This window comes from Propithecus coquereli, unplaced genomic scaffold (assembly GCF_000956105.1).
Source record: "Propithecus coquereli isolate 6110/MARCELLA unplaced genomic scaffold, Pcoq_1.0 Scaffold528, whole genome shotgun sequence".
Taxonomy (NCBI): Eukaryota; Metazoa; Chordata; class Mammalia; order Primates; family Indriidae; genus Propithecus; species Propithecus coquereli.
This window is the reverse complement of record NW_012151152.1, coordinates 711051-735235: the sequence shown is the minus strand read 5'-3', so window position 1 is coordinate 735235 and position 24185 is coordinate 711051. Positions and strand designations below refer to the sequence as shown.

General features: G+C 51.4%; 1 protein-coding gene across 2 annotated transcripts in view; it reads right to left on the bottom strand.

Annotated features, from left to right (window-relative positions):
* CAPZB (capping protein (actin filament) muscle Z-line, beta) overlaps nucleotides 1–24185 on the bottom strand; it is a 172489-nt gene that overhangs the window by 45229 nt on the left and 103075 nt on the right. For both annotated transcript variants that reach the window (XM_012656938.1, XM_012656937.1), the window contains exon 3: nucleotides 883–1004. In XM_012656938.1, coding sequence (XP_012512392.1) covers nucleotides 883–1004 — 122 coding nt within the window. The remainder of the gene's footprint in view (nucleotides 1–882; nucleotides 1005–24185) is intronic.

Sequence of the window (24185 nt, the reverse complement as noted above, 5' to 3'; positions counted from 1 at the left end):
GCCACGGCACTCTAGCCGGGGCAAAAGAGTGAGACTCTGTCTCAAAAAAAAAAAAAAGAGAGAACATTAGGCTGAAGCTTCAAGACCCAGCCCAGGTTCTACGGTCTATAAATAAACCTAAAGCAGACTGTGTTCCTCTACCTCTGCTACCTTCTCCAAGGTAGTGACGATAGCAATTCATCATGGAAATACTGGACTGGTTTGGGAATTCCCGCTCTTTTTTTTTAAATAGGAATAGCTTCTACATACCTTTAAAAACCTAGCTCAGACATCATCAAATCACCCCCTTTAGAAAGTCCTCCTGGAGTGAACCATGGCCACATACGTGCTGAGTCCATGCCCTGAAGAGGCTTTGCACTGGCTACATGAATCACATACAATGATCAGTTACTCAATGCGTCTCCTGTTCTAGACCAGGTGATCAGTCACCTGGGGCAGCGATAGAATGAGAAAGGAGAACTGTGTATTTCACAGAGCTACGTTCCTATATCCCTTAACCACAGAGGCCCTACCTGCCCTCAGGATCCTCATCATATGCACACCTGTACCTTGCCCTTTGCAAGACATGATACAATCCCAACAGTTGTTTTTGGTAGCAACAATCCTCTCCATTGGACCACAAGATCCATGCAGGCAGAGGCCTTCTGTCTACTGCCATACTGCCAGTGCTTGTTGGAGGCACTCCCCAGACTCCTGCCGGATGACTGGAATAACAGGTGAAAGGAGGAGGAGAGGAATGGGGAGGGAAAGAGAGGAAAGGAGCGGAGGGCAGAGGACGACAGAAAGGGGAATGGGCTCGGCTGCCAGCCCATCTGCGTCCAGTGGTCCCTGTGATGCCACAGCAGGCAGGAATGCCTGCCACGGTCCTGGGGTGTGACTCACCTATAGGAGTCCCCATCTCTGTTGTAGTCACACAAAAGGTAGTCCTTTCCCACCACCTTGTCTCTGGCAATTTTCAGTGGCTGGTCAACAGAAGACAGGAGATCTTCACACAGACCGGGAACCTGGCGGAGAGAAAGGACAAGGCGGAAGCCATGGTTAAAACAACACATCGGACTCAAGAAGGCTAATGATTTCGTAGCCATATTATGGTCAGTATATTTAACATCTGGCCCTTGGTACCCTGCCAAAATTATGGGCCTGTTCTTTTCTTTTCCACATGTGTCTGACACCAACTGTATCCCTCTATAAAGAAACCTGTTCTTGAATTACAGTGGAGCGTGATTTCCAATACAGTCTTCCTTCCAAAAAACTGTGTGCAGCTTTAATTACCTGGTCGCCAGGGTGGTCTAGTAAATTTAAGTGTGTATATGCTTGGTATTGGTCTCTGGTGGGCACAGTACAGGCCAAAGTCCTGAGAAGTAGGTAAACATTTCAAATACACAGGAATCCGAAGAACTCTGAGAAGAATAACTCATCCGTGCAGGAGAACTCCCACGGGCTCCCATGCTGGGTGGAGTTTCCAATATTTTCCAGGCCCATGGCCAAACATTACCAGGATGGCTTGCAGAGTCACCCCTATTCGCAGCAAAGGTGGCTTCAAAGCGGCTTTCCCCAGCACAGAGTGCTGCGCTGGCTCATCTCTGGCTGACCCACCTAGGGGCTGCCTCACCGGGAAGGATGGCCCCACCGTCGGGGGCAGCAGGACTGAGTCTCAGGGCGAATGCTGCAGGTTTTGACACATGGCCCTGCTAGTAATCGGGCCACTGGCTTCCTCCTCCCAACTCAAACATCAATTTCCACCAAAGTATTCCAGAAAGGGATGGCAGCACTCTCAGAAATGGATTCCTGCAGGCTTGAGTCATTTCCACACTGTATTTTCAATGTGCTGACTTATTCGCTTCATGGGCCTGGGGTTACGGGGGCCCCACCGTATCGTTTACCAGGCAGGTGGCTGCCAACTGCACCAATAACCCTTCCCAATGGAAAAGTTAAATTGTACGGCAAAGACAACAGCAGAGCAGCGTGGGAGAGGGGCTGGCGGCTACAGCGGTTCCTGTGTTTCTCCACGAGGCCCTTGCCACCACCCGAAGACGGGGGCAGGGAGCCCCGCCACCACAGACACCACCCAGCCTCCAGGGGCTCCTCAGGGCACCTCTGCTGACGCCGGGGTGCTTCAGAGCTCAGCTTGTAAAGCACTGTCCGGCACAACCGAAGGAATGGCAACTCCGTCTCATAGCCCACGTAAATTCTGGCCCCAGTGAGATGATCTGTTTCTTGCACGTGCAGCAGCAAGAGAGAGACACACACCACTAGCCCTGTGTACAACGTGCTTGTTTTTAGAATTCCTTGTCCACACAACAGCCACCTGTGTACCCTCCCTCCCCACACAGATAACAGAACGGAGGCTACTTTCAAAGTTAGATTTGGGTGATAACACCAAGACCCCTACCATGTCCAAGCGCCTGCCATGTGTCATGCAGTGTGCTAGGCCCCTACACAGACCGTGTTGTTTACGTGACAGTCCGTGCTCATCCTGTGAAGCATGTATGTACTATCTCCATTTTACAGTCATTAAGTTGCCCAAGGGCCACAGAAGAAGCGAACAGTGGAGAGAGAAATCAAACCCAGGACTAGACGACTCCACTCTGACTGTATCTCTGGTGGCAAACGGCCCCCTTTTGGCCCTGCTTGGCTATGGCCGCGGAGCCCTTCGCCTGGAAGGAATGCTGGCTGAAGAAAGGAAGGTCTAGCAGCCCCTACCCACGGCAGCCAGGATCTGGAAGTGGTCTTGCTGTGCTGTCGCAGGCCCAGTGGAGTGACCCTGGGCCCCCGTGTGACGCCTGTCTCTGTGCATCTCCGTTTATACTGCTGGGCCGCTGCCGTGGCTAACCTATTGGGCCCCAACTTTTGCCTGAAACCTCATTCTGTCTGGTCAGGCCCTGACACAATCAGCCCAATTTATCCTGGATTGCGGCAGGGACTAAGCACACAGGCTCTGAAGTTAGACTTTCCGACTCCACTGCTTACAAGTAGGCCTATGGCCTTGGGAAAGTCATTTTACTTCTCCACCAAGACCTGCTTTCCTTACCTGTAAAGTGGGCTAATGAAACCAATCCATTCGGCACCCAGCCCCATGGGATCTGAGGACCACATGAGATAATGCACTCAGCACTGGGGATAGTGCCCAGCACGGGGAAATGCGGACATGCTAGTACCTGACATATTCATAGTCTCACTCTCCTCCAGACCCAATACCGCCCGTGTCTGTTCCTCCCGGACGGCGCAGGCCTACATCACACCTGAATTCACTATGCTGCTTCAGGCACTGGATACAAAGCGGCCCTTGAGAATACAGCTCTTAACCCCAGTACTGCCTGGAGCCAGCTGCGTCCCCTCCCTGCCAGCCACACTACTTGCAGCTAAGTACCCCCAGCATAGGAAAGCTTACAAGATAATGGGATCTGGCTTAAAAGAGACTTAACTTCATTCTGTCCAAGAGGCGAACCTACGGATCGTACGTGTTTCAATAATTTCTTCCTAGCACTTACACTGACTGAAGTTGTTTTTTCATTTATCTGTTGTCTGTCTCTCTCGGTAGAATGTCAATTTTACCAGGGCAAGGGCTTCAATCTGATTCACTGCCATGAGCTCAACGCCTATGGCAGTGCTTGACACACGGCAAATGCTTAATGTACCTGAGAGGGAGGAAGGAAAGGAAGGAAGGAGAGAGGAAGGGGATGAGTTTTACAACATGGAGCCTCCCAAACTCCAATCAACTTTATTTTAAAATTAATAAGTTGGTGTGCAATAAGAATCCTCACCAAAAGAGTTGTTGGCAGGATCTAAAATTGGATGGAAGTCAATGACCACGACTCTCAAATATGAACCATGATATGGAAGCAAAGCACTAAGCAAAGAGAACTGGAGCTTTAATTAAACCAGTGGCGTTTTGTTAATATATGACCGTAAGGAGCCACAGCAATGGTGTGAAGACTGAGAACTAAGAGGCCTGGGTCCCAGCCTCCGCTCTGCTGTGAGCCAGCCATCTGTCAAACACCATATAGGTGAGCAACATGGAGACACACCCCCCTGGAAGATCTGTGCCTGGACTTTTCAAAGTCCGTAGCCAGGTACCAACCAACCTCAGAAAACATACATTTAAACTAGAACTCAAAAAACTGTGGCAGTACACAGAAAAAACAGGGAACTCAGGAATGGCATGTGATTCTCCCTACCATGAAAAGCATCTAGGATTTTATATGGCCAACTGGTTCTCCACCCAAGCAGGTATAGTTTTTGCCTTTCAGAAAAACTCGCAAGTGGGGCCATAGTTCTGTACTGTATTTCCATCAGTGCTGTTATAAACGGCTCTGCAATAACAATGCTATCGCTGTCATGGGGAATGAGAAGCGTGGAACACATGGTGAGCCTACGGACCTGCACCAGAGCAGCCGCCCAAAAGTGCATCGGTCATGATCTGGCACCACTAGTGAGCCCGTCTCGTACCCATATGCCACCTCTCCACCTCAACGCCCTCAACCACACCGTCCTGCTCACTACTGCCTGAACGTGCAGGTTTGCACACGTCTTCTTCCACTTAAAAATCTTCCCCATTCACGGTCGCTGGATAAAATACAGCACGGCCAGTTAGATCGGAATCACAGATACACAGTAAACAATGCTGAGCACAACTATGCCCCGCGTGTTTTTATTTGCTAACTCTGGAAATCTATCCCCGTTGCTCTCTTAAATCCTACCCATCCTTCAGGGCCTTGCCCAAACCCCAACTTCTTTATCAAGATTTACAATTCTTCAGAACTCTTGTAGTAACGTTGGTATCAGTCGAATCCTAAATGCTTTCGGCATGGATGTTCTGGTACTGCCACTAGCTACCACCTTACTCCTCCTTCCCTGCCACTCAGCATATTCCACCGTGCGTTGACGCTGCACCTACAGAGACCAAGACGGGCCCTCGGCCCAGCACTGCACCACGCGCCCTGCTGTGGGGGCTCCGTTTGTGCTTCTTGCTTCCATGGAAGCGGCCATTAATCCTGTGGTCTGAGGCCACACTACAGGAGAAGCAAGGCGTTTTCCCTCCGTAATCTAACTAACCCCACACTCACCGAACCCCTGCCCCCACCCCAGTCATGTCAAGCACTTAGAACAGCGGAAGAAATCACATTAAGTCTCGTGGGTCGTGAGCCTGCACAGCAGTGTAAATGGAAGGACAGGTACAAACCAAGCCGAGTTCACTTTGGGGTGCATGTGGCACTGGCTCTGCTGCCTCCGAAGCCAAGAAGGGCCCTGGTGAGGAGCAGAGGTGCCGGCACATGGGGGCCGGGTGGTTTCTGTCCAAACCACCCATCTGAACCGCCTAACAGCCTTGTACGGAATGTTCAGATAACACCAAAGGTGTCAGACCAATCCAGGCTGTTGGGGGGATTTAAACTTAATTCCCAGTGACTTGGAATAATAAACACCGCCCTGGCCAGGACAGTGTCCGCCGTCCCCCTGGTGAGGTCCAGGGCTCCACTGGTTCCTTCGCTGCCACAGAGGAGCACGGCGACACAAGGGAGGAACCACACGTCCTGCACCACTGAGCCCCTCGCTCGGCTTGCTGGTGCCCCGGAGGCCACCAGAAAGACGGGGGAAAGGAGATGAAATGAACCAGGGCAGAGAAGGTAAGGGAGAGGCTGGGATGCCACTAGCAACTGCCTCAGGTGACGCCTGGACAATGCCAAGGCTGAGACGAGGACACGTGAGCGCTAACGCCCGGCACTGCTTGCAGGCGCTGCACCATCAGCTCTGCGGCTCACCTCCGACCCTCAGAACTGCCCTGCACGCAGATAAGCGCTTCCACCCTTACTGTGAAGAAGAGGCAGGTTAGAGAAATAACCTGCCCAAAGTCACACAGCTACTGGCCAACGTCTGAGGATGGACATGTAGCTACAGCACAGTGAGGTTCAAAGAGAAATGACATTTTGCTTTTGCCCAAACCGAGCACTTTCCTACTATCTAACTCAGCAGCTGATCACATGAAAAGAGATACAAATCAGAAGTTTCCGGCCACAAGTGAGGTTTGTGTTTGCGCTGCCATATGGTTCTACTTTGCCTCTTCCTCTTCTCCATTAGTTATTAATGTTGAAAAAAATTGTTCAACCAGAAAAAGAAACTTGAGATGAACCCTTTAGAAAAGCACAAAGGCCAGACCAGCTCAGCTCCATGGACAGTCTAATCCACGGCGCCCTTGTCTTTAAGAAGTGCACCCTTGTACCTTGGTTTAAAAAAAAATGGCCAAATGAACACATTCCATCTTTTGATCTGCCCGTTGGCTGAGAGCCCGCCACCAGAGAGATAAGAATCGAAAACAGACTCTGTTCACTCGGTTGCACCCGCAGATGAGTAATGCTGGGGAAATCATGGCTGGGGGGGTCCTGGCCCGCCCCACTCCCCCCCATTAGCGCAGCCCACTCCCCAGGAGCAAAGCAGCGGATGCTGCAGCTCCCCGCGGCCAGTAGAGGGCTCTGTTTACAACTTGTTCCTTTTACTTTTTCTAAAGCCCAAAACTTGCCTTTTTTTAAAAAAATAAAAGTGTTTCTAGCAGCACACACACTAGTGTCAGAAACATAACATATACTGTGGCATTCTGGAAAACACCAACCTCAAAATCAAACACAGGTTCAATTCCTGGGCCTGCCACTTCCTGGCTGAGTGTAACCTTCCTAAATCTCAGGAACTGGAGGTTACAACACCTACCTCAAAGAGAAATGTAACAGATACTGACAGCTCACTCCAGGCCATGTTAGGTGCCAAGGACTGAAAAAGATGGACACGTGTGGCCGTGCTCTGGCAGCATGCTCCAGCCACAGAGATGCCCCCGAGTGCGGCAAGGGTAGCACACGAACCTGCAGGAGACTGCAAGCAGGGACTGTGGGGGAAATTTAGTGGCCTACAGTGGCGGGGGGTGGGGGGGAGCAGGGGACGGACTGAAATACGAATGAAAACCAATGAACCAGCCCATGAGACCGCGGGGGAGGAAAGAAGGGACATTCCAAGTGGAGGGAAGAGCCAGCACAAGGCTCTGCTGCAGGCCATCACCAAGGCAAGTGTGAGGACAGAGGAGGGCACTGGCATGGCCGGAGTGGCGCCTGGCGAGGTAGCACCCCGTGGGTGGTTCCAAGTGTGAGGGGAAGCCCTAGCACGTTGCTTTTCTTAAAAGTTTTTAAAGTTTATTTATAAGAGGTAATATGTTCACATAGGTCGAAATTCAAAAAGGTACAAGAGCATATGCCGGAAAAGCCTCCCACCTCGTCCCTGGCCTCCCAGCGAGGGCTTGCAAGCTGCTGTCCCCCCTGCTAGGCAGATGACCTCCAGGACCAGACCCCTTCAGCGGGGCTCCCTTCATGGGTCAGTCTAGGTGGGCACGTCGCCTTCACCAGCCTGTGAGAGACGCAGGGACATGCCCCCACCCCATGCCATCACTCAGTGTAGAGCAAACACAAGCCCTCCCCCGAATTCCCGAGGGCAGCTTTGTCACAAGGAACCCAGTTTGTCATTAGAAATGCTTTGGGCCATGGAAGCAGTTTTCATGCAAACTGATCCTGGAGTTTTGGACTCATTTTTCCTAGTGCCTCTGAGTGTGGCTGCCCCCTCCAATGAGAAAGTCCCTTCAAGCCGGCAGCCTCGCCCTGGCCTGCAGGTCACACTTAGACGGTCAAGCTTGTTTCTAATGGGAAGCAGCCAGTGCTCCAAGGGCCTCAGGCAAGTGGCACCTGAGTAACCAGAGGCTGATCCCCGGGGCCCCATTGAGCTCCAGGAGTCTCTGCTCACCATCGAAACATGTCACCACAAGATAACTGCGACACAAGCTAGCAGTATCGAGCGCCCAGCTGGAAGCAGGACCAATGGCGCCTCCCACCTGTGGATCAGGAAACCCAAGTGCAGGGAAGCTACGGCCCAGCTGTCACAGCTGACAGCGGAGGAGAGGAACTAGAATCTCAATTTGAAACTCTGACCCAGCTCCTGCAAAGCGCAGGAGACACCAGGCCAACAAGGCGAGCTGCTCCCATGGCAATCAGGCTCAGAGAACGGGGAGGAAAAGAGAATCCAATTGGGGGAACTACGGGACAGCCAGGACCAAAGCCTCCCCCACGTGTCCAGCCAGAGCAGACCCGAGGTCCCCGGGGTCACCTGGGAAGGGGCTGCAGGGCTGGGCTCTCCTGTCACTCTGCCACAGTGTGCTGTGGATCCAGTGTGGTCTTTCTGAAGTGGACCTTGGGGGGCTCCTAGACTGAGGGCAGCGGCTTCGTGCCCACCACCCAGCAGAGCCTGAGAAACGGGCCTCCACCCTCAGGGCTCCACCCCCAACGCCACACACAGGGCACAGCCCTCCCTCCACTCTTCCCACAAGTACAGACTGTATTCTTCACTTGAAGACTGGCACCTTGTAAGATGTACTATTAATAAGCTTAAGAAACAACTTCCCACCTTCGGCAACATTAAAATGTGGGCAAGCCGGGCACCACAGGCATGAGACACTGGTACGTGTGCTACACCTGGCAGTACTGCAGACAGTCCCCGACTTAATGATTTTTCAACTTTATGATGGTGTGAAAGTGATACGTATTCAGTAGAAACCATACTTCGAATTTTCAATTTTGACCTTCTGCCGGGCTGGCCATCTGTCCGATACTCTCCAGCGATGCTGGGCAGCAGCAGTGGCCACCGGTCCCCGAGAGTCGTGCGATCATGAGCGCAAACAACTGATAACAACTGAACTCTACAGGGGGCTGTGTTGCCAGAAGATTCTGACCAACTGTAGGCCGGCGTAAGTGTTCTGAGCACGTTTAAGGTCAGTTAGGTTAAGCTATGCTGTTTGGTGGGTTAGGGGTATTGAGTGCATTTTCGACTTGTGATATTTCAACCCCCAGTGGGTTTGCCAGGACGTGGCCCTGTGGTCAGTTGAGGAGCATCTGTACCCACACCCATGTAGGCAAGGGTTGGGGTCACTTACAGTCTAATGCAACTGAAGCTGGCCAACATTAGGAAATCATTTTTGACCAACAAACGTTTCATTCTACTTAGAAATGAGTCTTCCACATGCCATTAACAACAAAGGGCTTTCCTGAGAAACAATAAGCCTCCTCCCTCCCTCTCTTTTCTTAAGCAGGTGGCCCAACATCCCTGAGATAAATAATAAAGGCAAACGTCCTGGGCTGGGTTTCAGCCATTCATACTCAGGGCCTGGGTGAGAGGCCAGAGCAGTTTCCTGCAGAAAGGGGCAGAACAAAGAGAAGACGCAGTGAAAGGAGAAATTAAAATCACGGCATTTGAGTCAACCGCAGGCACATACAAGGCCCCTGTTGTCCACATGTAATCCTAGGCTTCCCTGAAGGGGATGAACCAGGCACTGGGAGCCTAATTAAATTAACTATTTCCTGGCCAGGAGCACAACTCATCACCCATGTGCAGAGAGAAGTCAGAGTCTCTCCTAGCTGCCTGGCTCCTTTTAATTAGGGACTGGTCCCCAAGGGACAGAGCACAACACACGAGCACCTTCAAGTCACCAAAACGTAAGTCATCTTGGACTTAATGCTGAGAACCGCGCAGCCACTAGGAACAGCAGGGAGGCCCACCCTACTAAGCCTGATCCTCACCCCGCCCTCCAGCCAATGTCCTGGGCACTCTATCTAAACCACCATTGATTGCTCTCTCCACCAGGAGTGTGCTTCCTCCCCCAGCTTCCACGTAATCAAGCTGGAATTTACCCTTCAAAGTCTGATTCAGCTATGTCTGTCTCTTCTACAACACCTTCTCAAAGCCGCCCCGGAAGAGGCCACTGCCCCAGTCTACACGCCTGCAGCCCTGTACAGGATGAGGTCTGGAACCTCACAGATTTGTGATGTGGTGTCTCTCCTCAGGGCAGGGATGAGATGTCGGGACTGCCCCGTGCCTAGTGCCATGCTGGCAGGACTTGCCAAGCATTGGTGGGATGGTGTGGAACTGTGGAAAACTAAGGCCACTTGGGTCAAGTTCTGATCTTTTGAAGCCCAAGTCTGCCTTGGTGGAAAGCAAATTCCCACGGAGTTCTTCGGTGCCTCTCCTGGAGATGGGGCTGTGGGACTATAGTGGGTGGGAGAGAGACTGCCCTACGACCTGGGACTGCATGTCATTGTTGTGACCACCAGCCCACAAAGCTGGATGTACAGACTCGAGCTCTTGCATCTGGGCGGCGCAGACTGCCACCCTGCTACAGGGCTCCTTGCCAACCACAGGGCTGGCCCTGGCCCTCATGTTCTGTGCAGGCTCCCCCTAAAGCCAGGCCTGTAGCCTTCCCAGTACAAGGCAGGCAAGCACCGACCTTCGCTACAGTCCTCTTCCTGGGTGTCCCTCAGTCCAGCTTTCTCAGTCTACTCCCCCGTCCCCCTGAGACAGGGTCTCGCTCTATCGCCCAGGCTGGAGTGCAGTGGTGTCATCACAGCTCACTGCAACCTCAAACACCTGGGCTCAAGTTATCCTCCTGCCTCAGCCTCCCAAGTACCTGGGACTACATGTATGCACTACCACACCTGGCTAACTTTTCTATTTTTTATAGAGACAAGGTATCACTATGTTGCCTAGGCTGGCCTTGAACTCTTGGCCTCAAGTGATCCTCCCACCTCGGCCTCCCAAAGTGCTGGGATTATAGTTGTGAGGCACCGCACCCAGCCTCAGCCTACATTTTTCATTAAATATTATTGTATCGGTTGCATTCTTCTCAATGACCTCAAAAATCTTTTTGGGAAAAAGATCAGGTAAAAATATACAAACGCAACCCATGTGTAAGATGGTCTTTCTCCAAAGACACTGTAATTTCACAGACAGAGGACCTCTATCCTCTATGTTTGGTCCTCACTTAACATTGTCGATAGGTTCTTGGAAGCTGTGACTTTAACCACAACCACCAGCAGATCCTCAAATAACATCGTTTTATTATAATGTTGATGAGGACAAAAAAACTGGTTTTGTTATATGTCTTCTCACTTAAAGTTTCCAAGAACGTACTGATGACATTAGTGAGGACTTACTGTAGTTTGAAAGTGATGATTTTTAAGCCTCACTATGGAGGAGGCACTCCGCTAAAGCATGTAACACACACCCTCATTTTTTCATCACAGCAACTCTGCAGGAGGCAGGCATATTATCATCCCAAATTATATTTACAGACAAACAAAATGAGGCACAGGTAGATGAAGCAGCTTGGCTAACGTTGCATGGTGAGGAGGTGGCAGGGCCAGAACCCGATGCAACCATGCAATTCCACCCCCACGGCCAGGGTCCCCAACTTCTAAGCCGATGTGGCCTCTAGAATGTCGCCTGGCAAGTAACCGAGAGACAAAAATACTGTAGCTGACAGAATCCCCAACCGAATGGTGGCAGAGAGAAGTACTTGGCGAGGCTGGGTTTTTGCACGATGAGGTCAGTGCGAACCGAACTTCTCTCATAAAAACCTCCAGAGGGCAAGCAGCAAGGCCTAATTGCAGAGAGGGGAATGGAAAATCCATCCACCTCATCACTGGGCACAAAGGTTTAGGCCTGGCTTCAGGCTTACAATAAACCATGTGTGTGCCCAACGTCTACATCTAAACCTGGAGTTTAGGGGGAGACTAGGAAGGGGCTACCATGGAAACACATGAAGTAAGATGGAGGAGGGAGTGCTCTGAGCAGAGGGCATGTGCCACCGGGGTGAGAAACCAGCGGCAGGCAGGGCGGTGCAGGGAAACGCAGACAGACAGTACAGATCGCAGCCTTCGTCTGAGGATCGTAAGCTGTAGGATGTTCTTTACCACTGCTCTGGGAGGGCTCATCACAGCCGAGGACGATAGATAGCATCAGGGTATGTGGCTCGATATTCATCCACGTGTCAACGCTGGAGAACTCCAGGGAAACCTCGTGTGTTCTGTTCAGAAGTGGGGTACCCACAGCGAAATGTGACATAAGGAATTACAAAGCCAGGCCAACGCAGGCGATGGCAATGGGGTGGGGGGTGGGGGGCGGGCAGCACACTTTCGATTCTGAAAGGCCACAAAACATCCTATGTCCAGGAGGATCTGGCCAGACAACACGATGAGGGGGAAGATGATTTCCAGAGTCAGTGTGTGTGGACCACGACACTCTCACTGCCACCTGCTCAGCCCCACGACAAGCCAGGCCAGCCAGAGGCTGGGCCCTGGGACACCTCGCCCAGGGATCCCGAAAGCCCCAGGGGCGAGTGGCCCCGTGAGGCAGCGGCAGAGGCTTACGGGCTCTGAGTCCCTGAGGCAGAGGCTGGGGCCTGGCTCTCACCACATATTCTCCCAAAACTCTCAAGACCACAAACTTCTAAACCACCCCAACAATCCACCAGAATTCCAGTAATACTTCTGCCTCCTTTCACGTGGGATTGTTTGTGCCATGTCTGTGTGCCATGTCTGTGTGCCATGTCTGCGCAGGGGGCGGGCGCTGGGTACGAGGCCAACACTGAGGTCTGCTCTGACAAGCCGGGTGGCCTCCAGACCCATCACATGGATCACCCCGGCTGGCCCCGTTTCTCACTGGATCCCTTCCGCTGGACGGTGTCTCATCAGGTTTTGCTGTATTTTCACTAAGTCATCCGTACAAATGAACACGCACGGACAAAGAAAAATCTATAATTCTTCCTACTGGGGGACGCGGTCAGCTCCACTCAGGAGCAGCCGGCGTGTCCCCTTCACTGGCTGGGTCTCCAGGATCAGCTCCTCTGCTTCTGCACTTTGGCTCATTGGGAAGGAAAACTCAAATTGTGACTCCAGAGAAATCCACCTAAACTTATTAGGAATTAAGAATAAAGATAGCGTCCCTATTCTCCGGAAGGTAAAAGGCTAAGCAAAAATAGAGGGGTAGAAATGACGTATTGACATGCCACGGAGAGGCAGGTGCTGGATGCTAGGGAATGAGGAGGAGGAGGAGGAGGAGGAGGAGGAAGGCCCTGGTGAACTGGCAAGGAGCGGGGGAGACTGGAGAACACGTCTCAAGGGGGCTCACATCCCAGCTGAGTTATAAAACGCGAAGCAGGACAGAGGCAGTCGGCACGAGGCAGGGAAGGGGTGTCGTGGGTCAGAGGGCAGCAGGAACGCTGAGCACATCAGTGCCACACAACTCTGGGGATACACTAGAAACCACAGGACTGTATACTTTAAAGGGGTATATTTTATAGTAGTATGTGAATTATATATCCATAAAGCTGTTATTAAAAGAAAAAAAAAGGATGACTCAAGAGAGAAGGATATCCCAGGCAGAGAGAACGGCATGGAGCCAAGACAGCACAGGTGTATCAGGGAAGTGGGAGTTTAGCAAATTAGAGTATGCCATGTGACCCAGGTTCACATCAGCGAAGAGTGACAGGGTGTCTGGAAGCACGGGCAGTGTCGTCTTTCTCTTCGCTCTCAGTGGCTGCTATCTGACGACTCACCCTCACTACCAGAGCTTCTCCTGCATCGGAGCAAACACACACAGAGCAGGGACTCCTCACTGGCCTGGACGCCAATGCTGGGTCTGCCACAAACGAAACAGTGCCACAACGCCAGGTGGGCCGCGGTTCCCTTCTGTACGGTGGGTGGTTCTCCAAGGCAGAGAAGGGCTGTGAGAACAGAGGAGGGGTTCGGGGTGACACTTGGGGGAAGAGGAAGTGCAGGCCTACCACCTTCTGTTTCACTGAAGCTCTAAGATTTCATCTGAAAAGAAGGCCCTACCAATTTTCAGAATGTTTGAAAACCACTAGACTAGATGATGAGTAAGGCTCATTTTAGTGTTGAGATCCTACAAAGTTTCATAGCTCAGGATTTAAGAGTTAATCAGAAGTCTGCGACCCTCCTCCTAAAGCAAAACCTTTCCCAGGCAAGGCGCTCTGAGATGCAAGCTGAGGCCTGGCCCTGCCCTCGGGCTCACAGTCTTAGGACACGGACACAAGCAACTGAGCGAAGCATTCGCAATATAAGGAGGGAGGAAAAGGCTTGTGGCAGCGTAGCTTCTCCCAGAATGCCACGTTCAAATTAAAGCTCTTAGGGAATTTCTACATTTGCATACAGAATCCGAACGTCCCCCTGCCCACCCCCTGTCCCCTAGGCCCCCCTTATCACAACCCTATTTCCTAAAAGGAGACCAGTTTCTCCCATTACCCAGCTCTACATCAATTCCAGCACGTCCTTCCTGTACCCGACACCCAGTCAAGGCAGTTATCACACCGTCAACTGTGCGGGGGCCGTGATGGGCGGGGGCATTGGAAACCCCGAGCTCCTGCCAGACGCCCAACTGCAAACCCTGCGGGACACGCAGGCTCCTCCGGGCTTCCTGGCCCACGTTCCTGGCCTATTTCAAACGTCAGGGAAAGCAGACTGAGCGTGCTGTGCTCTTCTCAAGTATTTTCAACCGGTTTCCAAAACCAGATATGTTCTAAGGGGGTGACCCAGGCACTCCGCATCCAGGGCTAGTGCCTGCCACGATGGCTTTCTGACAGCTTTGGAAAGGAAACGTCTGCCTCTTCTGATGCTCAGGAAGTGGCATCTCTCTCCAATTCACTTTTTTTTTTTTTTCTTTTTTGAGACAGGGTCCCACTCTGTCACTGAGGCTAGAGTACAGTAGCATCATTGTAACTCACAGCAACCTCAAACTCCTGGGCTCAAGCAATCCTCCTGCCTCAGCCTCCTGAGTAGCTGGGACCAGGTGCTCACCACCATGCCTAGCTAATTTTTAATATTTTTAGTAGAGATGGGGTCTTGCTCTGGCTCATGCTGGTCTTGAACTCCTGGCCTCAAGCGATCCTCCCACCTTGGCTTCCCAGAGTGCCAGGATTACAAGTGTGAGCCACTGAGCCCATCCTCCAATTCACTTCTGTGTTCCACATTTCTCATCAACCAGAAGGCAAGATCTAACCTGCAGAAATATCCTTCAGACCCTCCTAAGGGAAGCTCTCCAAGCATTGTTCTCTGGCTGACAACAGCAACAGGAGTCCATAAAGTTTCTGAAATGAAGGAGCTAGCGTCTAATAAATCCTTTAGTAAACGGATTTGCTCTGTAAAACTTGGATTCAGTCAAAAGGCTGCATTCAAGGATCCAAAAGGCCACATGTAGCCCCAAGGCTGCAGCTTCCCCACCCCTGAGCTAGACAGACCTTGCATGAAAAAATTCTATGAGGGCAGGGCCAAGTGAGGGGTCTGTGTGCATTTCGGATGACATGTGCCTCCCGGCTCCAGGTGACAAGCACCAAGTATCTTCTTTGCCTCTGGACAGCACAGCCTCCCACTACCGTAGGTACTCTGATCCTTACCTGTTGCCAGTTCCTTCCTAAAGTGCTTCTCTGGCCTTGCAGCATTGCTGCCACTACAGAAGCACAGGGCAGTTAATAAGCTCTTTTGTTCACTTTCCCCAGACTGGAACTCAAATGATACTCTAGAGGCTTTGTCTCAGGCTCTTCGAGTGTCAGCTAATGAAGCATGGATGCCAGGGGTTCCCCATCCCACCTTCCAATGCACACATCGTGGTTAAAGAAAGAAAGACCAAAGAGGATTTTCACAAATAATTCTAAAGAGACTTAAATTTCCTATACACAGGCAGAATAAAAACCAAAAGAGGGGGGAAAAAACCTTCCCCCAAACAAAAGTGGGGGCTTTCAAGGCGGCTTGCTGAGTGGGCAAACATTCTGGAAAGATGGAATTTTAAACACAAACACGAAAGGGCAGAGATTTGAGGCAGAAGAGCTACGCACACAGCTGGGAGGCCCTTTAATTAGGGAAAGATTTGCAAAGCCCAAGGAGCATCGCAAATCTCCCCTTGCTCTCCAGAATGGAAAGAATGTGGAAACCAAGGGGTGATCACCAAGTTCAAATTCTGTTTGATACTCTTGCCAAGAATGAAGTGTGCAGTCCTGTCCCATGCCACCTTAGTAGCCTCAGGTGATCCCTTAAAAGGTACCAGAGGGGCTGGGCGCGGTGGCTCACGCCTGTAATCCTAGCTCTCTGGGAGGCTGAGGCGGGTGGATTGTTTGAGCTCAGGAGTTCGAAACCAGCCTGAGCAAGAGCGAGACGCCCGTCTCTACTAAAATTAGAAAGAAATTAATTGGACAGCTAAAAATATATAGAACAAATTAGCCGGGCATGGTGGCGCATGCCTGTAGTCCCAGCTACTCGGGAGGCTGAGGCAAGAGGATTGCTTGAGCCCAGGAGTTTGAGTTGCTGTGAGCTAGGCTGACGCCACGGCACTCACTCTAGCCCAGGCAACAGAGTGAGACTCTCTCTCAAAAAAAAAAAAAAAGCACCAGAGGAGGACCGCCTAGCCAGGAGAGGCCAGGCCGGATTCTCTCCTTCCTAGGGTGCTTCCTGCAGCCAGCATGCAGGAATGCTCTCCTGGTGTTGTAAAGCAGCAACAGAATTCAAGGGAAAACTAAACAACCCCCTCAGAGCTAGGTGCTGTGTTTTTCCGTTTGCACGTATTATTGGGCATTTTCACAAGCATTTCCAATGAGACTGAAATATCCTGCCAATAGGCAGATGATCTGTAATAACGCAAAAAGTATCATCCCCTGCTCCACGGGGCGGGGAGATGACATCAGCCTATTTGACTCCCAGGTGACGGAAGTAGAAGCAGCGATTTTTCCCAAATAGCTGACATCCTTTCGATTCCTTTCTTTCTAGGATATCATGCAGTTTAATGCAATTTGTGGCACAGACTTTTTAAACGTGTAATTTAACTCCACTTTCTAGGATACCCTGTGCCCTCCAGCAGTTATGAGTGACCAGATCCTAAGTTGTAAGGGCAATGGGATCAGGAACAAAGGCACAGACTCTTCACTCTTCTCTGCCAAAATCATAGAGTCCAAGGAAAATGGCAAGTCAGGAGTTTACTTGAGGTTTCCTCTGGAGCAGCAGCTGCTGGACCAGAGCTGCTGAGGAGGCAGCAGGACTCGGCAGAGCGCCTGAATGGCCAGACTGAGGAAGTTCTAGGCCCCCATGGGGTCAAAGACAAAGGCCGTGGCACTGGCAGCTCCAAAAAGGACTTTTCTCAACAGAGCCAACAAGACCACTGCTTCCCGGGAAAGGGCTGGTGTGGGCTCCTACAGAGGCAGGCAGGCACTTGGAGCAACGGGCTCACGAGGGTACATTTCTCAGTTATAGTCTTAAAACTGTAGCTATCCCTTAGCCATCCAGAGAGTCTGAATGAGAACTAACAGCTGATCCTCAGCAAAGGTGGAGTGGGCGCCCATCACCTCCTTTCTGGCGCGGGACCCACGTGGCCCGAACCAAAGCCCAGGGCTCACTGGCACCAATTCTCAGGCTCTAATCCAGGCAGAAACACATCTGCTCCCCCTTGATCTTTGCCCAGCCAGCTCCCTTCCTATCACCACTGGCTGTGTCTCAGGCTTCACCTACTTTAACAACCCTTCCCTGAAATCCACCCCCCAAGGGCAGGCTTAGATGTTCCTCCGTGGTGCTTCCACAGTGCTGTGTTCCTCGCCATCAGAAGCCTTGTGTCCTACCCACCTGGTGTCCGTCTCCCCACGGCTATGAGCTCTTTAGAGACACAACTATTACCCTGTCACTCTGACCCCAGTGCCTCGGCTCAGCAGGGCCTCTCAGTGGGAGCTTGAGCAGGCGTCCACTCACTGTGCCTGACACTGGGGATACAAAGGCAAAAGCGGAGAGGAGATCCCCGCCCTGAGAGCCACTGAGTCCCGTGATCGGGCAACCCCAACAGACGGTAGAAGCACGTGGCCTGCTGGGGGGAGGGGGCCTTACGTGAGGCCCACATGGAGGTGTGGAAGATGAGGAGCTGGTGGGACTAGAGCTGATGTGGACATGCGTCCCAGTAAGGGGCAGCGCTTTACTAAGGTCAGGGGACAGGGCATAGGTCCTGGGGCACTCCGGGGGAGGCGGTGGGGCAGGTGCAGCTAGACCAGGAGCTCTTAAGCCCAGACACGTTCTCTGGGCGTGATCCTGACAACGGCATGGAGTCATGTTGGGACGTAATCAGAAGTGCATCTTGGAAAGGTGACTGCAGAGCGCGCTGGGGCAGGCGGGGGGCTGCAAGCAGGGAGACCCGTCTAGAGGCTGTTACAAAACTCTAGTAACTAGGGTGGGGTATTAGCAACCAATGTTCATTGAACTGCTCTAAAATGAGCATTTGGACAGGCCGTATGGGGTGGGCAGCTAAAAAGTGACCACCTGGGGCAGAGGAAACCAGGTCTCCACGGGCCTCCAGGAGACTGAGATGCATCCCATGCCCCTCTGGCCGGCCTCTCTCCTGGGCTCCAGCCACAGTTCTTCCATGTCACATGCCCTGCTTAACGCCTGCAGTGACGAGACTCCAGAGGTGAAGTACTAGAAGTAATGGCATTAAAGCCCACTTGTCAGTGCGGGACCCGAGCACGCCTCACTGCCCAGTCCTGGCTGCGAGAAGGCATGACCTCACAGAGCCTGACCAAGACGCGTTCACCCTCCAATCCGGCCAACCGGAATGGCAGCCACTTCTGACAAGGGGCGTGCACGCGCCTCCCTAAAAGGACAGCTCCGCGGTGTCGGGAAAGGCCGTGGAGGTGAGCCCCTCCTGTCACTGGATTTCTCCTCCGTTCACTTCCTATTGTCACCAAAGCGCATAAGGAAAGTCTGCCTCCACCTTCCTCTTCCCTCCATCACCACAGTCACCACTGACTCGCGCCAGTGTTTTCCCCACAAACTTCCTTCAATACTCACAACTGCCCTCTGAGAATGGGGTAAATCCATAATTCTCACCATTGCACGGATGTGCAAACAGGCCTAGAGCCTAGGCAGCTTACGCAGGGTCACCCAGATACTCACGCTGCACCCAGACCCACTAACTCATGACCTAAAGACTCATGACAATTGACTGTCTGTCCATGTTCTCACTGCCACCTCCTGGGACCACCAGCCCTCAGAACCTGCTGAGGTCTCCTGAGTCATGGCTTAGAAAGTCTAATGTGGAGTCCTCTACCCTCAGAGTCTGGGGATAGTGGGTTTACTGGTTTATTAACTAACACTTAAGGTCAGCTTGTAAACCAGGCACTGTGTTAGGGTCTGGGGGTAGAGACGAGCATTATTACATCCCACAGGTTCGTACAAGCCAGGCGCCCTTCAGTGCTAATAACACAAAGTTATAGCGCACAATTCATAGAAGTGCTTTAGGCCAACTCCTGCTGAGTGATACACACGGAGATGTGGCTCCCCTAATAGGCAGAGCTTGGAATTAGGAAGGTCAATGAGGCAGGGATAAAAATGTGGGTGAAGACGTATTAAACCACTTTAAAATGCCTGATACATATTATCTCCTCTACTCCCAACTTATATGGTCAGAAAGAGGGAAAAAATCCACTTGGATAAAGGATAATCATTTCCAGCCCGGGGCAAATCTCCTAAAGGGTTTTGTTCTGAACTAGGAGTGTTATTTTAGCTTCCAGTCAATAGTAATTAAGAGTCCCAGTACATTCCAAAAAGAAGGGAGAGGGAGATTAACGATAATTAAATCTCCTCTGTGTTTGGCTCCAGTCTCTCCTCGGAGTGGCCTGCTGTCAGACGCTCACTCCAAAGCCTCCATCTGACGAAACTCCTACTGGCAGCAGCTGTAACGTCAATTCTGTGCTCGCTTGAAGGTTTCAATTACAGGAGAGATAATGGGCCCAGGAGGACCTGGAAGCCCGGAGCTTCCCAAGTGCAGCTCATACCTCATCTCCTGCACACAAGGCATCTAGGATCTGGCCGGCAGTCGCTTGCAAAGAGACTGATTTCGAGGGGTGGAGGAGCACAGGGCTGGACGGCCCCTGCAAAGAGGCACCACCGCCAGCCCCATGGCGAGGCCCCTCACAGGCAGGCTCTGTGTGCCTTGTGACTGACGGGGTCTCTAATGAACCCTAATTGTGAGCTCAACACGCCCAGGAAGGCAGCCACAGATGTGGCAAAGGGCAACCACAACCCGTCTGATTAGTGAATAAAAAGTGTCCAGCCCAATGAGGGCCAGTGACCCAAAAGAGGAGGAAGGTGGAACCATTCTTCACCCTGTACCCCTGCCAAAGCTCTGAAACTCCTTCATGTAAGCAATGCAAAGCCCCTGGGTGCACTGGAACCACCCCCATGGCGCTGCTGCTGACGGTGGCAGCTGGGATGCCAGGGTCATGTGTTTTTTGTTTGTTTGTTTGTTTGTTTTACCATGAACGCTTCCATTTCCATCAGCATTTCATCTTTAACGATGGGAGGCCAAAACAGGATACCCTTCCAACGTGGGAAAGGGAAAGCTACCCTCTACGAAGACCAAGTAACTTCTTGCTGGCACTAATAATTATGACGATATCTGCATTCAGAGTCAGCCGTCCGCTGGTGACCTGCAGTGACAAGGAGAAAGCTATTCCTGGAGCAGCTGTGGGCACAGAGAGCATGGCGGGAGAAGATGGGCTTCAGAGTCAGATGGGCCTGGAGTGGATCCCGACTCTGCTACTTACTAATTAGCTCTGAGACTCTGACCAACCCATGAACCTATCTCAGTTTCCTCATCTGTAAAATGGGGATAGAAGACTAACCTTGTGCTGTGCAGCTTAAAAAGCTAAGTATGCAAAGGGTCTAGAACAGCACCTGGCACTGTTATCTACTGAAAACCAGGAGGCCAGCAGGGTGTTTTGTGCAAGTCTGATGCGACCTCAGAACCCCACAGAGACAGCCACTCCAAGCTGGGTCCTACGCTGTAGGCTTTACGTCCATGAGCTCCAATTCTGCGGTTAGTGTCCTCACTCCCATCTCACAGATGACGAAGCCAAGGCTTAGCGGTCACACAGCTGAGATGTGGTGAAGGTGACAGCTATGCTGGGTCGGGCCTTTGATTTTAGGGTGATCAACCGTCAATTCCAACGCTCCTAAGCAGACTTTTCAGGCCCCCAATCTCAGACTAACAGCCTAGAAAGACCTAGCCAAGAATTCTGTAGAACCTTAATTCCCAAGTTTACAAAAACAAGCTTCTTTGGCTTGTTTTCTTTGTCTTCTTTGGCTTCTCTGGCAAATAAAGGAGTGGTGGTGGGCATTAAATAACCACCTATTTCCAAGGAAACGTACAAAACAAAACGGCACTCTGCTTCTAGCCTCGGTTCACTGCTGGTCGTAGCACCCCACAGGCATTTTCTGCATCAGGGTTTTGAACAGGCAGTAGCAGGTAAGGTGCTAAAACAGCGTCCCCACCAGGAGAGACAGACTCAGGAGAGGCCCAGAGAGGAAAGAAAAGCCAGGAAGAGAGGACCATTACTGGGTGATTGTGAAAGACCCTTGGGACGTGAACTTGGGGGCTCTCAAGCTGGGGGGAGGGGTGCTGGGTTACACTGGCAGTGTGTAGGGGAGACTAGGGCTGTCGGTTCCAAGAGAAGAGCAGTCTTGACAAGGTGGAAGGGTGGACTGCGGGGAGGCAAAGGCACGAGAAGGCAGGAGGCTGGGACCCGACAATGGAAAGGGGATGCAGAAGATCCAGACATCCCACTGGCTGGCACCACCGACAGCCGGGCGGGTCAGCTGGCTTGTCCCTGCAGGCTGAGATCAATCCCGGACTCCTCCCTACCTCCTCGGATTATCCGGCCACTTACTCGGTCTATCTTCCCCTCATGGCTTCCAAAGAGCTTCCCAGTGATAACTGAGGGGCGGTTCCGCGTTCGGGGAACTGAGGTGGGGAGAGAGGTGCCTGCCAGGCCATCGGGAAGAGGACTGGGAAAGACTCAGGTGGTCCAGGAGCCCACCCTGCCAGGGCAGAGGATGGAGCTGGTGCCAGGAATGAAAACCAGTCAGCCACAGCCTGGACTCTGACGCTCTGACCTCCCCAACTGGCTTCCCATTTGGGGAACCTCACCTTGACTGTTTCCATGATCATCTAAAAGGCCTCAATGGAGGGCCTTCTAATCTCCTCCCTCAATTAAATAAGCTGATTGCAAATTAATAAGCTTGCAATAACCCTTGCAAACATGCCCTGGGTTATAAAATGCCCCACTATGGAAGCCAAGGCTGGGACTGTGTTCACCTGTGAAAACACAGCCTGGAAGGCTGCTTGGGGTGTCGGGGCACAGCTCCCAGGCTGGTGGACCCCAGGGGTGAGCCAACAGGTCCTGGGCAGCCAATGAAGGTAGTAAAACCATCAGCTGGCATCTATTAAGCACCTGCCTAACGTGCACATGTTAGCACCATACGTGCATTCCGGAATCCTCACCACTGTCCCATGAATTCAGTTTTCGTGCCCCTGTCTCGCAGATGGGAGGGAACTCTGTGAGGTGAAGTGCCCCACCCAAGTTCTCAAAGTAGGAAGGTGACCCAGCCAGGATTCAAGTCCCAGCCAGCCTTCTCTTCCCACTCAAGTGAGCTGCACAGGCAGTGAGACCGGGCGGGAGTCTGCCCGTGGCCTCTGCCTACTCTGTTCTCTCCGCATGTGTACCATACGGGGCAAGTTACGCGGTCACAGACCTGAGAGAAGCTGATGCCTCTTTTGCCAGCAAAAAGGGATACTGAAAGCAGTGACATCAACAGAAGGGTATCTAGGGTGACGTTCTTTTAGTTCTAGGCAACAGAACTCAGGTTCTGAGAGATCGCCAGGCCCGGACTTCACAGAGAAGGGGCCCGAGACCCAGGGTCCTGCCATCGCCACGGCAAGTTAGTGGCAGAGCCAAAGCTACACCCAGGCTCCCCGACTTCCAACAAGATCTGCCAAGACACCACCTTCACGTACACAGTGCTTTCTTCCCAGCTGCCTTTCCCCTCCTATTGGAGAAGCCAGGGTTTTCTGAAGCAGTTCTCTACTTGGGAGAAGAAAAAAAAAACATTTAAGGAAAGCTGTTTCCTTCTACCCCAGTAAGAAAACAAAAGACTTGGCTAATATCACACTGGCCCATTATCAAAAAGGGTCTAGAATCCAGGTCATCTGATATGTAGGTTAAGAACCTCTCCAGGAAACCAGTGTTTCCCGAAGTGTATTCCATGAAAGTGGGATGGAGAGAATTGCTGGGTTAAAGGAAAATAGCTTCCTTCTTTCTTAACTGCAGGACTTCTCAGAACCTTTAATATGCCAACATGGGTGGTGAAGCTCCTAGTGGGTAATTGCGTGCGCTAGATTTTTCCAGTCACTCACTGCCCTTATCCCTCAAGACCCTCAATGCCAAGGTGAGGGGATCCGTTTCATTAGAGTCAGAAAACGTGCAGGTCACAGTTCATCCACGGAGCAGAAGGGTTGTCCATGAAGGAGACTTTCCCGACCATCCTACCTGGGTTTATTCCGCACTCCTGACTACCAGTGAGGACAAAGGTTTTCGTGCATTAGACGTCTGTGTTTCCTCCGCTGTGAATGGCCTGTGTAGCCAGCTCTTCGTTCTAACAAACTATTCCTACTTTCTTACTGATGGAGACAATGTCATGTGGTGGTTAAGAGCCCCCGAGGCAGACTGCTCGGGTTCAAAGCTTGGCTCTACGTGGTGGCCCCGGACAATCTGCTGAAGCCCCTGCTTCTTCATCATTCCAACAGGGACAGCAGTAACCACTTCAGGGGGTGTTCCAGATTTAAAGGGAGAACTTCTTTACCAAAAGGTGCAAATGTTCTTCAGAGTGTGTTCTTCGCCTTTAATTTTATTTAGTGTAAACTTTTAAGTTAAATTTGCATGCAGTCAAAGCTATCGTTTTGACATTAGCTTATGCACCTTAAAAATGCCTTCCTCATCTCAAGATCAAATACCAATGTTTTCTCTCTGCATCTTTCATGTTCGTTTAACAGTTAACTCTTTAGTCCATGAGAAATATGACTACATGCTGTACAATACAGATTGTTTGTTTTCCTTCAAAATTATTAGCCGTTTCAATACATTACTGATCAATCAATTACCTTCTCACGATTACAAATGTCACTTGTAATTATTCTAAGTGCTTACACTACTAGGTCTGTGACAGAGCTTTCTGGGTCCATGGCTCTCTGCCACCCAGTCCAGAGTGCTGCGGCTATCTTCACACGGCACACCTGCCTCTTAAGAAGCTTATTCCTAGGAAGTGTATCCTTTTGCTGTTACAAATGGGATCTTGTTCCCACCTCTTCCCTGGCATCTTATGTATTCGAACTCATTTATGCTGGGGTATAGGCTGATTTTGGTATATTTAATTAAAAGTCAGTCAGCTTACTGAATCATCCTATCAGTTCTTAAAGTGCATTGTTTTTTCTAAAACTTTTGTTGTTTTTTTTTT